This window comes from Cajanus cajan, chromosome 3 (assembly GCF_000230855.2).
Source record: "Cajanus cajan strain Asha chromosome 3, NIPB_CcT2T_4, whole genome shotgun sequence".
NCBI lineage: Eukaryota > Viridiplantae > Streptophyta > Magnoliopsida > Fabales > Fabaceae > Cajanus > Cajanus cajan.
Genome location: NC_138519.1, coordinates 1,016,403 through 1,029,161, shown reverse-complemented (window position 1 = coordinate 1,029,161; position 12,759 = coordinate 1,016,403). Strand labels below are relative to the sequence as shown.

At 35.0% G+C, this 12,759-nt stretch overlaps 1 protein-coding gene across 2 annotated transcripts; it reads right to left on the bottom strand.

Moving 5' to 3' along the window:
- Nucleotides 1–1,238: 1,238 nt before the first annotated feature.
- On the bottom strand, nucleotides 1,239–12,550 carry LOC109817995 (AMP deaminase). 2 transcript variants are annotated; one of them, XM_020383365.3, is made up of 19 exons: nucleotides 12,011–12,550; nucleotides 11,378–11,538; nucleotides 10,741–10,945; nucleotides 10,308–10,465; nucleotides 10,076–10,127; nucleotides 9,839–9,966; nucleotides 9,573–9,752; nucleotides 9,350–9,417; nucleotides 9,093–9,235; nucleotides 8,906–8,967; nucleotides 8,687–8,800; nucleotides 7,220–7,360; nucleotides 3,225–3,377; nucleotides 2,969–3,022; nucleotides 2,776–2,886; nucleotides 2,455–2,628; nucleotides 2,261–2,341; nucleotides 1,729–1,827; nucleotides 1,239–1,611 (listed from the first exon to the last, which is right to left on the bottom strand). In XM_020383365.3, the coding sequence occupies exons 1-19, from the start codon at nucleotides 12,441–12,443 to the stop codon at nucleotides 1,543–1,545; spliced, it is 2,586 nt and encodes an 861-aa protein (XP_020238954.1). In that variant the 5' UTR covers nucleotides 12,444–12,550; the 3' UTR covers nucleotides 1,239–1,542. The 2 variants fall into 2 exon arrangements, with proteins under 2 accessions (XP_020238954.1, XP_082926192.1); XM_083070066.1 differs by lacking the exon at nucleotides 12,011–12,550 and having other exon boundaries at nucleotides 10,741–10,901; nucleotides 11,378–11,517.
- Between the last annotated feature and the right edge of the window lie 209 nt (nucleotides 12,551–12,759).

Here is a 12,759-nt window from a genome sequence, read left to right as displayed (position 1 = left end):
AAAAATAAAAGAAAGATGATAGAGAGAGAAAGAGTGAGTTGGAAGTGGTTACCTGAACAAAATGGTCTTAAAAATGTTTTCAGAAAATAGATATATCCTTGACTAATAGAATAGATATATGTGAAGGATACGACATACGTAAGTAATAAAAGAAGAAAGAAAGAAGGCAAATACATCAAACTAGAGAAGACGAGAGGATTGAGTTAAATACTGTTAGTATAACTCCTAAACATTTATGTCGATTTACATACTATATTCAACCCACCAAGCCATAATCCCAAGTTCCTAATCTAATGCATAACTATAACCAATAGCATAGTTATATTGTATTGAGAGTATACAAATGTATTCACTTTAAAAATTTATAAGATTTAAATATATTTTTAATTACTCAAATATGAAAGTAATTTATTTTTGATGTTTCATATTCAAAATTATTCTGTAATCTTATAATTTATTTTTTTAAATAATCTTATTTTAATCTTTCTCCTTAAATATCATAAACAAATCTATCATATACTATTATATAAAATTTATAATATGTTTTTTTAAAACATCACATAAAACTCAACTAATATAACATAATTGTTACAATTTGTCATTATCAATTATACTATTAGTCACCTAAAATATTAAAAGAATATAATTTCTTTTTCAAATTACAAGATTACGAAGATTAATTTCAAATTTAAGAAGAAAAAAAATAACCATAAATTTAAAAGACTAAAAACACATTAAAACCAATGTCTAGAATTTTTACATTTTGCTATTTTTACCTATTTGAATCCACCAACTCAATTTGCCACTCCATTGTTAAATTTTTCCTTTCCCCAACTAACATCTTTCTTACGTTTTGTTCCATTTTGATTTCTCTAAATACTTTACTCTATATTCAACTAGATATTTTAGTTTACTTCATATCTCATTTCTTTCCATGATAATAGGTATTTTTTAAAATAGATTGCCCTCGTCTTATATCTGCTAGACTTCGACAACAATAAAAAGTACAACACATCGATACTACATCATGGATATATCATGTTACATCATCTACGGTTAGCGAGGTTAACTTTTCTTTTTTTAACGTCATTGATCAAAAGTGCTTATATAAAAACCAAAACAAACCTGTACAACTAGGATCAAATTTGTAATTAAACTCTTAATAATTTTGAACTAAAAAAATTAGTCTATGTGAAAAAGTGTCGTGTAAGTTACTTTCGTATCTCTGTGAAGACGAATTGTATTATAATAACTACTAATTACTTCTAATAAATAACTAGCATTAGTGTCCCCTACCATGTAAAAATGCCAGGGTTTGGTGACATTATCTGTTCATTATTATGAGGCAAATAGGAACTAAGAGTGCTAAGATAGCATATCACTAGATAGTTCGCAATTACGTTAAGATATAACCGTTGCTTAGCTTCAAGATTACGATAACTTGTCACTACCAAAGCTGCTGCTGCTAAGAACATTGATCAAAGTACCGATGTTATTGTTAGCGCTATCACGGTGTGAATGGTGAATTTCACTAGGCTTGCTTCATGGGTCTACATCTTCAGGAAAGATGGCTTGACCTGCGTAAATATATTGCATTTCCTCTTTCCATGTCTGCATAAACACCAAGAATTGTAAGCAAGAAAGAATAAACATAAAAATGGTAATCATGAAAGAATGAATACAAATCAAAATGTACGTATATATGATTTGTCTTTAGTTTTTTTTCACCTCATATCGGAAAGAAAGCCTCAAATTGGGAACATTTGTCTTATGAATATCATTTCCTTTAGAACCTCTGAAGAAATATTGATTCCCAAGCCAGTGTGCCTGTGATAGGAGGGAGAAAACGTTATGATAATAATGTAAACAAAAAAATACATTCTTAAATAAGAAAAAACCTAAGTAAACAAGAACTTAGAGAAGACCAAGTGTAATTACTTAACTGATATACTAAAAATCTGTTTGGATACAAACTTAGAAGTGTTTTTGAAAGTTTCTCTACTACAAAATACTTTTTTTTTTCAGTAAAGAAGCTCACAAAAGCGTCTCTAACTTGTATTTAAAATTTCAAATAGACTCTAAACCTAACTTAAGAAAATCAACTTTCCATACTACAGTTGGTTTCTAGGCGAGTTCACACCAACAAACTCAATTTAATTTCTCCCGCAGTGCTTGCAAGTTTAAGAATATGCATACATCTGTAAAGCTTTTAGTGCAGATGAGCAAAATCATAAAATTCCTACGTTGTCTTATAGTTTACCTTTGCTTGGTGTGAAAATCCAGATTGGTAGACCGAATTTCTAGCTATCTCACACAGGTCACAGGCAGAAAGCTTCCATACCTGCAATGCGCATGTTCAAGTCATATATGTGATCTCTAGTAAAACTGTAAAAGACAGCAGAATATTTAACCAACTTATATTTAAGGTGTCTAGGAGTTTAGGAGAAACTAAACCTTTGCTGCAACACTATATTCTTCTAGCAGTGGCTCCTTTGTCAAATGAATTTGCAAAGGATCATCGGTAGAGAGAGAAACATTTAGACCTCGCTGGAAAAACATGGGCAATGGATTGCGATGGTAGTCCAAGAAAAGGGAATTATTGCTAAGTGGTGACATGGCTAATCCAACCTAAAGTGAGAACAGAATGGTATTAATATATTGTCAAATTATCAGGTTAAAGAGAAATAAGTATTGGTAAAGAATACGATTTCTACTTCAATTTTCAACTACATTACAGTTGACCAAAAGAATATTCCTGAGGGCTAACCAGCTAACCTGTGCAAGATAATACAAGTACTGCAAAACTGGAGTTTTACGTAGATTTATCCCATGAGAAATGTTATGGCATAGGAGGAAGGCAGCAGCCAAATGATCACTATCACCTGCCTGCATGAGTTGATTGATTATAACTACCATATTGAACATAAAGAATTAAACCATACTGCTAAGCTAATATATTGAAAACAACCTCTCCACAATGAGGCCGCAACTTTATTGTGGTCATTCCTTTTGATTCACGCAGCTGAAACCGACAGTGAGATATTAATATTGTTGATAACCAGGAAGTCTTCTGTAAATCTATTCTTGCTCCATCTTTTCCTGTTTGTTTTTTTTTTTTATTATTATTATTTTCATTGATGTGCTTGAACTTGGAAACCAAACATAAAAAACAAAAGCATAATTGGCCTTAGAATTAGAAGGGAATTAAAAAGGCAACGGTAAACCTTGTTGAGCGTATACAAATTTGCATAGCAGTAATAAAGGTAATAAGAGTATGCTGGATTGAATTCATTTGTCCACTCAGCTGGAGTAGGCATGTGCTTAGTTGGACGCCTTTCTGGTTTACTTTCATCATCTACAAGATCAAATCCCACCACCTGTATGCAGAAGAAGCTCAACATATTAACCTAATACATTAAGAAAAAAGAAAGCAACTCTAGAAAGAACATAATTGCTTCTTTTGTTCATGATCTTTCATCTGTCAGTTTTAATAATCAGCAACAATCAAAGTTGACACATCCAGAGAATACTTGCAATAACATTGTTGAGATGAGAAACAAATTTGATTGTGAATGTGTCTTAGAACTCGACTTCATTCTCTACTACTGAAAAAGGCTTATGAACTGTGATACAAAAATCTATGTATAGTAAATGCATCCCTTTGTTACAATAAAGCAGTTCATAGAATTTTTTAAAAAGTGCTTTGCAATTGTTGTGCATCAAGGGGGATTACCACACATATACACATGTCTCCACATTGGTGAGATATTGTCCGCTTTGGGCCCAAGCCTTCACGGTTTTGCTTTTGGACATCACCCAAAAGACCTCTCAACCAATGGAGATAACTGTGTATATATAAACCCATGTTCATCCTCTTGTTTGAATGCCACAGAGCTCACTCACGCTCAGAGTGCTTGCACCGCCGCCTGCCAGCCATCATACTCGTCGAGCCGGTCACTTGATCAGACCATCGGCTCTGATACCACTTGTTGTGAACGGGAGATTACTATACATATACACATGTCTCCACATTGGTGAGATATTGTCCGCTTTGGACCCAAGCCCTCACGGTTTTGCTTTTGGACATCACCCAAAAGGCCTCTCAACCAATGGAGATATCTGTGTGTATATAAACTCATGTCCATCCTCTTGTTTGAACGATGTGGGACTTTGCTTGCATCTTAACAAGGGACACGCCTCCTAACCCTCCATGTTACCAGGAAGCCTCTCTTCCACATGGACCCACCGTTAGGAAGACTTTCGACACAAGGGATCTCAAACTTGGATCTACCTGCCAACCATCATACTCGTCGAGCCGGTCACCTCAGACCATCGGCTCTGATACCACTTGTTGTGCATCAAGGGGGGGTTACCACACATATACACATGTCTCAACATTGGTGAGATATTGTCCGCTTTGGGTCCAAACCCTCACGGTTTTGCTTTTGGACATCACCCAAAAGGCCTCTCAACCAATGGAGACAAGTGTGTATATAAACCCATGTCCATCCTCTTGTTTGAACGATATGGGACTTTGCTTGCATTCCAACAGCAACAAAAGCAGAAAATCAGTTTGATTTGACAAATATGGGTTTGGTTCAGTGATAATTTAAATTCAATATTAGGAATTAGTAACAGGAGCAAAAGGGCATCATAGCAAATCAAACTTATAGAACTTGGAATTTACATAGTTGAAAAATTTCTGAAAACACAATAACCCTAATAATAGTTGTATCTCACTAGGTTAAATTGGTTACATAGATCACGCATCACTGAGCCTGGTTAAAAACCAAACTATTATTTACCTTGAAATCTCTTTTATTGATTTTCTCTAATATCCTTCTTTGTCTCCTTCTACCCCTTTATACATGGGTAAAAATCATACAATATACTATCCTCACTGATGCTTCCAATGGCCTTTGCAGGTATCTAAATCACCTGAACCATTCTTTTGCCTCGTTTTCCTTGATAAGTATCACTAATGCTTCCTTGTACACAATCATTTGTATCTTGTCCTTTGTAGTGTGGTCATCAACCCATTTTAACATCTTGTCCTTTCTAGTATAGTTGTGCCATAGAACTTTTGCTTTAAGTTTGATAGGTGTTTAGCAATCACAAATAACTCTCAGTGTCTTTCTCCATTTTAACCACGCAACTTATATCCTATGTGTGACATTCTTCATTGATTTCCCTACCATTTTGTAACATTGATTACAGATGTTTAAACTTTAAACTTAAAAACCTATGGCATAACATTTTCTCTAATTTATACCTCCAAGTCACTTTCCCCTTGTTTCTCATTAAATTTGCAATGCATATAGTGCTACTCCTCTCCTACTCAAGTTAAAACCATTTGATTCAAATGTTTGTCTCCAAAGCTCAAGTTTGGAGTTAACATCTTCCCTTATTCCTCAATCAAAACTAAGCATATATTTAGGGGTAATCTTTTATATCTTCTTGGTAAGTCCTAAGCATGTCGAGACTAGATTAAATATTAAGTTTAACCCTGATGGTGTAAGTCTATCCTCATAAGAAAGTCCTAGTCTCGCTTCCAGGAGTTCTCAAAGTAATAATTACCCCATCATACATGTCTTGTATAGTCTAGATGTAAGTCACACAAATACCTTTCTTTTCAACAGTGTTCACGTTTTGGAATATCTTTGCTTCCAAGTAAATCAATACCATATATGCAAGTCTCTTTCTATCCTTCAGTACTTTACATCAACTCCCGTAGAAGATAACATTGGTTGTAGACCTTCTTGTCATAAATCTAAATTGAGCTTTTGCAATCCTAATTTTTTAATCTATAATCAATCACCCTTTCCAATAATTTCATAGTTTATCTCATAGACTCATAGGTTTTATCCCTATGTAACTAAAACAGTTCTTTACATCTCCATAGTTCTTATATAATAAAGTAACCAAACAGCTCCTCCAATTGTCAAACATTTTCTTAGATCTCAAGGCCTCATTAAATGGCTTAGCAAGGTAAATGATACCCTACTGTCCCACACATTGCCAAACTTCGATAGGAATACCACCAAAGACAACTTCTTCACTCTTATTCATGGTCCTAATGGTTTCTTTAGCATCAACTCAAATTTTATGATAATAAGGCAAATTTTGTTTGTCTCCTTGGATTTCTGATCCATATTAGAGGTCAATCATTGAAAAACTTTTATAAATAGTTCTCCTATGTTCTTCATTCTTTGTCTCAAGATCTCTGTAAAACTCCTTTAAAGTTTTGGATCCTATCTCACTCGCAGTTTTCCTCATCTCATTTCTTGCCTTTCTAATATTTTGTTTCTAAATTTTCTTGAACACTTCCATTCCACCGCCACAATTCCTTATCTATTAGTCCAAAACCTGTTGATTCACCCAACATTACTTTAGCAACCTTTTTAACATTCTTAGACATTTCACCCAAATAAGGTTAATACTCACTACTACATTGTGATTCCCAATTACCTTCCTCCAATAATTTCTTCATAAAAGTCAAATGTTTATCACTCTTCAGTTGCCAGCACTTGATTGCTGGATTCGTAACTTTAACATGTTTTCTATTTATGACAACCCTAAGATGGCCTAGACTATGATACGCAAACTCTAGTCCCACAATATTTCCAGTAACTGAATTGTTTTCCTCCTCTTTATTCTCATCTCCCTACTCTCTCTCCATTCATCCCCAAGTTTTCCACTGTTCCATCCCATTCAAACCAAATCCTGACTACCTTCCCTCTTTCCATTCACACCTAAATCTTCATCCTCAATAGTTCATGTCAGCTGTGTACTTTGTTACACCCTCATTTTTATCCATTTAACCCTGATCAATTCCTAATCATCCAAACACCCTCAACTCCCCTTTTCCTACTATAATCTTGGTTATCATGCAAAAACCAAAAAGAAGCTCAAGAAAATTTTAGCTTCAGGATTATTAATTAAACCTTGTAACTAGTGGCATAGACATAACCAAATCCATCCAATTAAGAGACTGTTCAGTAATGAAACAATAGTGACAGCAAATTTACATATAGTGGCACAGGCAAAGTATTACCTAACAGTTGTCTCATGTAATATTGGCACAGCATAACAGCTACACCAGGAAATACATAATGTTACATATGGAAAATTATGTAACTATACAACTAGATACATATACAAGCACACAGAAGTAGGGTATGCATTCACACACAACCAAAAAAAACACAGGTTGACTAACCTGCATCAAAAACAAATGTAATTGAGGATGAGAATTTGGATCCACTGTGACTTCAAATAGAGGAATGAACACATTATCCAGAATATTCTGAAAGGAGGTAACAATTCCCATATTCTTGTACACATTGTATAACCGTGGTAACTGTGCCAATAAAAGTTCAGAAAACAAGATCAAAGTCAATGAACAAAATAATAATTCCAAAATTCCAAATTAAAAGACAGCCCAAGGGAAAGCAGTCAAAGCACCAATCAAAATTCTAAACAAACTCTACCAGATATGGAACATTATATCAAATCAAACAGAGTACACATAAATTCCAATTAATTCTCAAGACCCAGTCTGAACCAAGTACTAACTTCATCTATTTGTAAAACAAGTTGCACTACATGTTCCACTATATACATTAGAATCTGTATCATATAAATGTGAAGTTGCCTGCATGTAGTTCCAAAGACACAAATAGTCTGAACCAAGTACTAACTTCATCTATTTGTAAAACAAATTGCACATGTTCCACTATATATATTAGAATCTATATCATATGAATGTGAACTTGCCTGCATGTAGTTAAAAGACACAAATAATATTAACTAGCTTCCCTTTTTTGCATTTCCTTTTTTTTTTCTTTTCATTTTGTTGGTGTTAGGGTGGTTTAGGAGACTAGGTTAGTTCTTAAACTAAATGTTTAAAGGAAAAATTAAGACAAAACATCTCCTGTGATGGGAAAGGGATATCTGTCTCCCTCGGTCCTTGAAAGGGTAGTTTCAACCTCCAGTAAAGAGAGGTTGTATGACATGGTGTGGTTTGGGGAGACTAGGTTAGTTCTTAAACTAAATGTCAATCCCACTCAGTACTCAATACAGTTCTCAATAAGCACGCAGCATTTTCTAGTGACAACAATCACTACTCTCAATAAATAAAAGTATAGTATAAGTTGAGGCGGAAGACCCCTACAAAAAGGTAGAAAAAAAAAACTTATGGCAAAAGGACAACAAAGAAAATACTGTTCATTTGTTTGCAATAATGATATGGTTGCTGCTGATGCAATTAAACATCATACATTTCAGAAAATGTTTAATAGGATTACAGTGCACTTCTTGAGATAATGACATAAGTTAATCTTATAATTAAGAGGAAGAGAAAGAAGCTGAAAAGGCTCAATTTTTAAAGCATGCGCTATCATAAGCACACAAATGTTAGAGGCCCCATGTTAAGTTGGAAGTGATTTTGATCAATTTCCCAAGTGCATTTGTCAAGATTCTGTCTTAACACTGTACCACTGCCAATGTCATTAGGCTAAAAAATGAAACGGTCCTAAACTCAAAGATAAGGAAGACCTACTCAAGTAGTAATCCTTTAAGAATTCACTAGGAAAATGGAGGTTAGTGTCATCACGGGAACAAATTTTACCATAAATGCACTGGAAACTAGTGTAAACCAATCCAATAGATGCCTTAATAACACTACCTGGATTAGCCATACAGCATTCTTACTGTGAAGAGCATTGTTAACAAACCAACTAGCCAGCTGATCCCACTCACTCTGCTTTCTTCCATAAACAGAGATCCTGTACTCAGCCATCTGAAAATTTTATTTATACATAAAAATGAATCAAGATATGAATATCAAAATAAAAAAAAATAAAGTAAAATACAATAAAATAAAAACATATCAAGTATAAATAACCTGATATTTGCTTGCTTCAAGATCTGTCAAAACTTCCTTTGTTACTTCAGCCAGATACCTTCCTGTCAATTTTGGTGGCTTTAAGCTAATTATCAATTTAAGAAGCATAAACTAACACTTCTAATATTTGATTGGAATTCATAATATACAAGTAAATAATAGGGAACATTCTTATTTTGAAACCAACCCTGGATAAGATTATCCTGCTTTAAAAATATCTCTCTTAGTCTGCTCTGTCCACAAGGATTATACTTAAGGTTGAATTTGTCAAATCTATGGAATGTGCTCTTATCTGCATGGACGTCCAACAAATCAACATTCAGATCATATCTGCATCATAATTTTCCATTAATTAGAAAAGGTGATGACACACAAGAACATAAATATATTCCAAACTCATTTTCCAAATAGCTAGATGAAAAATATCAGTGAACAAATGCATACCCGGTCAAATCTAAACTCTCAAAAACCTCCTTAAGTGTCATATATTTCCCATCTCTAAAGATAACAACCTGTTAACACAGGTTAATACTGATAGAAAAATTAAGAAAAACTGGTAATCTGGAAAATAAAAGGGCAACATGGAAGGGGAAGACAGGTAACAGCATTATGCTCTCAGAAAAAAAAAAAAAAAAAAAAAAACTAGAACCCAAAAGTACATTTTCACCTCATCAGGTTCTTTTTTTAATTTTGACTTGATGAAGCGCACAAGATGCTTCTGATTCATGCAAGCAGAATGATGAATATGAGTATCTACTTTTCTGATATTGTAAAAATCCCGGTGTGGTGCACCCTTCTGTGCCAGAAACTCCCTATCCGCATTTAACAATAGATGAAGGCGGAATTTCTGTATAATGACAAGATGCGTGTTACAAACAAATTCAACAGGCAAGCACAAATAGATCATATAGATACAAGTTTGTGGAAACATACTTCCTCAAGAAAGCGTAGCCTATGGTAGCATGCAGAACGAACATTCCCAATAGACATAACTTTTAGAATGTAATGCATATCAGTAAAAAATCTAGTTGAGCTTGCAACAGGGAAGAGCTCTTCAGTGTCTGCACAGTTTCACAGAAAGCTCAGTTCTTTCATCTTTAACAAACTAAATACTGTATAAAATTAAGATATTTGTAAGTCATTGATATCATGTTAACGCTCCAAGCTTACCAGTTTTACTTGCAAAAACACGTATGACTCCATCTTCCATCCTAAAATGGTGCTGTTTATAACACCAAAAGTCAGTTATAACAATATTAACCAAACACTTCAGAGCAATATAACAATATCAACAAAAAAACTTCAGAACAAAATTGAGTGTTAATAACTCAATCAGATTCCACATGTAGCAGCATATATCTGAACTAATCAATATGTAATAACAGAGAAGCAGCAAACTTACTGCTGTTGCTTCAACTGGTTCAAAGTGATACGGGTCAGGGTTAGTTTCCACTGGTTCAATCTTCCATGGAACTGTTTCCTTGTAAACATATTTCTTACGCAAATCTAAGCATTCTCGAATCATTTTGCATACTTCCTCCTCTTCTATATTTGTTGTCTCTGAACATATTTTGCAGAGTAAAACAAAGATGCATTAAACACTAGCTTTTTCAATCTTGCTTCATTTATACAAATCATACAATGACCAAAAAAAAATCAAAAGAATTATATTGCTTGATATGGTTTGGGGAGGGGGGGGAGCAAATGTAGATTAGCAAAAAGAGGGTAAAAGTATGTAAATATCATGCAGGGATAATAATATAATTATTTAACATGAAAAAAATATACAAGCAATCAGAAGAATAGTACATATTATGATTGCGATGTGAAAGTACCATGCACAAAGTTTCTTGCAGGCAAGACATTAGTGACATCCCCAGCTACATGTACTGAAGGTGAATCTGTTATTGCATCACCATTCATATGAGCGCCAGTTTTCCCTTCCTCTGAAGCCTCTCCATACATCTGATTATTTGCACAGTTTGCATCCTCAACTCTGAATGGAACAGCAGACAAATTGCACACGTTTGAATTTAGTCCCTGCAACATCATGAATCACTAAAAGGACAAGGATAGAAATAATTGTACAATGAACAATAACACACCAAAAATGAGCAAGGATTCGGAACTAGGAAGCCAAAAGATTTATGATCATGCACCACACAACACCAATACTATCTACATTCCAGATTATCAAATAAAAAAAGCAGCCTCTCAAGTTTATATCCCATGAATAACCATCAAAGTACTACGTTGACAAACAAAAAGCAATAACTCTAGACCTCAAGTTAAATAATATCCCATCATTTGAATCCCGATATAATGGCAAGTTTGTAACTAAAAATAGTGAAAACACGAAAGCATGTTTCTCAACTTGCCCCCTGATTAACAATCAACAACAGACCATAGTTTATTCAACAAAGTTTTAAACAGCATTCAGCAACCCAACAAATAAGAAATCATCATTCTCACGTAGGTATTTGGGAAAGGAATACGACTGTCATCGACAAGCTGAGTTTCCTCCTCGTCAGAATCATCAGCACTTTCAAACGTGTGCCCCGGTGATCTCGGGGTCATAATCCTACCAACAGAAGCTATCCTCTTATAGGAACACGAAATCTGAGCACTCTCTCCTACACAAACCAAAACCACAGAAACACTATTTAGGCAAACAAAAAAACAAAGTACATTTTAACCAAAGAAAAAAATAGTTTAATTACTATGCATTGTTGGTATAAAAAAAAAACTAGGTTTAATTAACTTTTTAACCCTTATAGTTTCATGAATTTTACCTTTTAATATCTATAATCAAAAGTATTCCTTTTTAATCTTTATTCAAATGATTTTTATTCTTTTACTCCCTATAGTTACATAAATTTTTCTTATTAGTGTCTTTAGAAACAGACAATAGGTACTAAAAGAGAATAAGAATGGTATGTATAGGGATTCAAATGGAACATTTTTAACTAAAAGATAAAGTTTTATGATACAGGAAGGTGACACTAAACAAGTCAGGCATCATACATAAAATCCCTTTAACTCTGACTCTATGAGTGCATACACTATTTGTCGTACTGAACAAGTACAAAGTTGACGCATTCACACCGTTTGTCGAACCCGTTCGAAGAGACGGGAGCCCCGACGGAACGAATTGCAGATTCTCGAGCGACGAAGCGCGATTCGTAGGGTCCTCTTGGAACCAATCCATTGTGGAAGCGACGTTGGGCATGGAGGAGGAAATCCTATAGCTCCGAAGCACGTTGGAGTTGCAGTCGTCGATGGACCTGGACAAGTTTCGGCGATAGTTTCTGAAATCGGTGTCCGCCTCCGTTTCTCCGTCGTCGGCGTGATCAGCGTGGTCGGAGCCTTCGTCGTCGTCGGAGGTGAGGGGAGGCGCGCGGCGGAGCTCGACGAGGCGGTGGAGGACGTGGTCGACGGTGCGGCGGTGGATGTAGAAGGCGGAGATGGCCATGAAGGAGGCTCCGAGCAGCGCGGCCATGGCGAGGTGCAGAGAGGGAGGGAGCGAGGAGGGATCCATTGGAGGAAGCGAATGCGAATGCGAATGGTAATGAGAATGCTTTGAGCTTCGAACTCTGTTGCGTGAAGGACTGAAGAGTGGAAAAAGAAGGGAAGTGGGAAATCAGAAACATGGCTTCAGCTCGACCTAACTAATGCTTTCGCTTTTCCTAACGTGGGACCCGTGAAGTACAGTACACGTGGCCAGTTGTTATTTTTGGACCATGATTTTTCGGAAAATATCTACTAATAAATAAATCAAGAGAAATGTGACACGTAACTCTATCGCCCACTCTTTTATATACATATACTTTTTAATTAGTTGAAAATTTTCATTA

Excerpts from the sequence above, each read along its gene's own strand:
- LOC109817995 (XM_020383365.3), bottom strand. The coding sequence starts at position 12,443 with ATGGATCCCTCCTCGCTCCCTCCCTCTCTGCACCTCGCCATGGCCGCG. Across the intron at positions 9,236-9,349 it reads GAGAGTTTAGATTTGACCGG|ATATGATCTGAATGTTGATT; the intron begins GTATGCATTTGT and ends ATTATGATGCAG. Across the intron at positions 2,629-2,775 it reads ACTTGTATTATCTTGCACAG|GTTGGATTAGCCATGTCACC; the intron begins GTTAGCTGGTTA and ends TTCTCACTTTAG.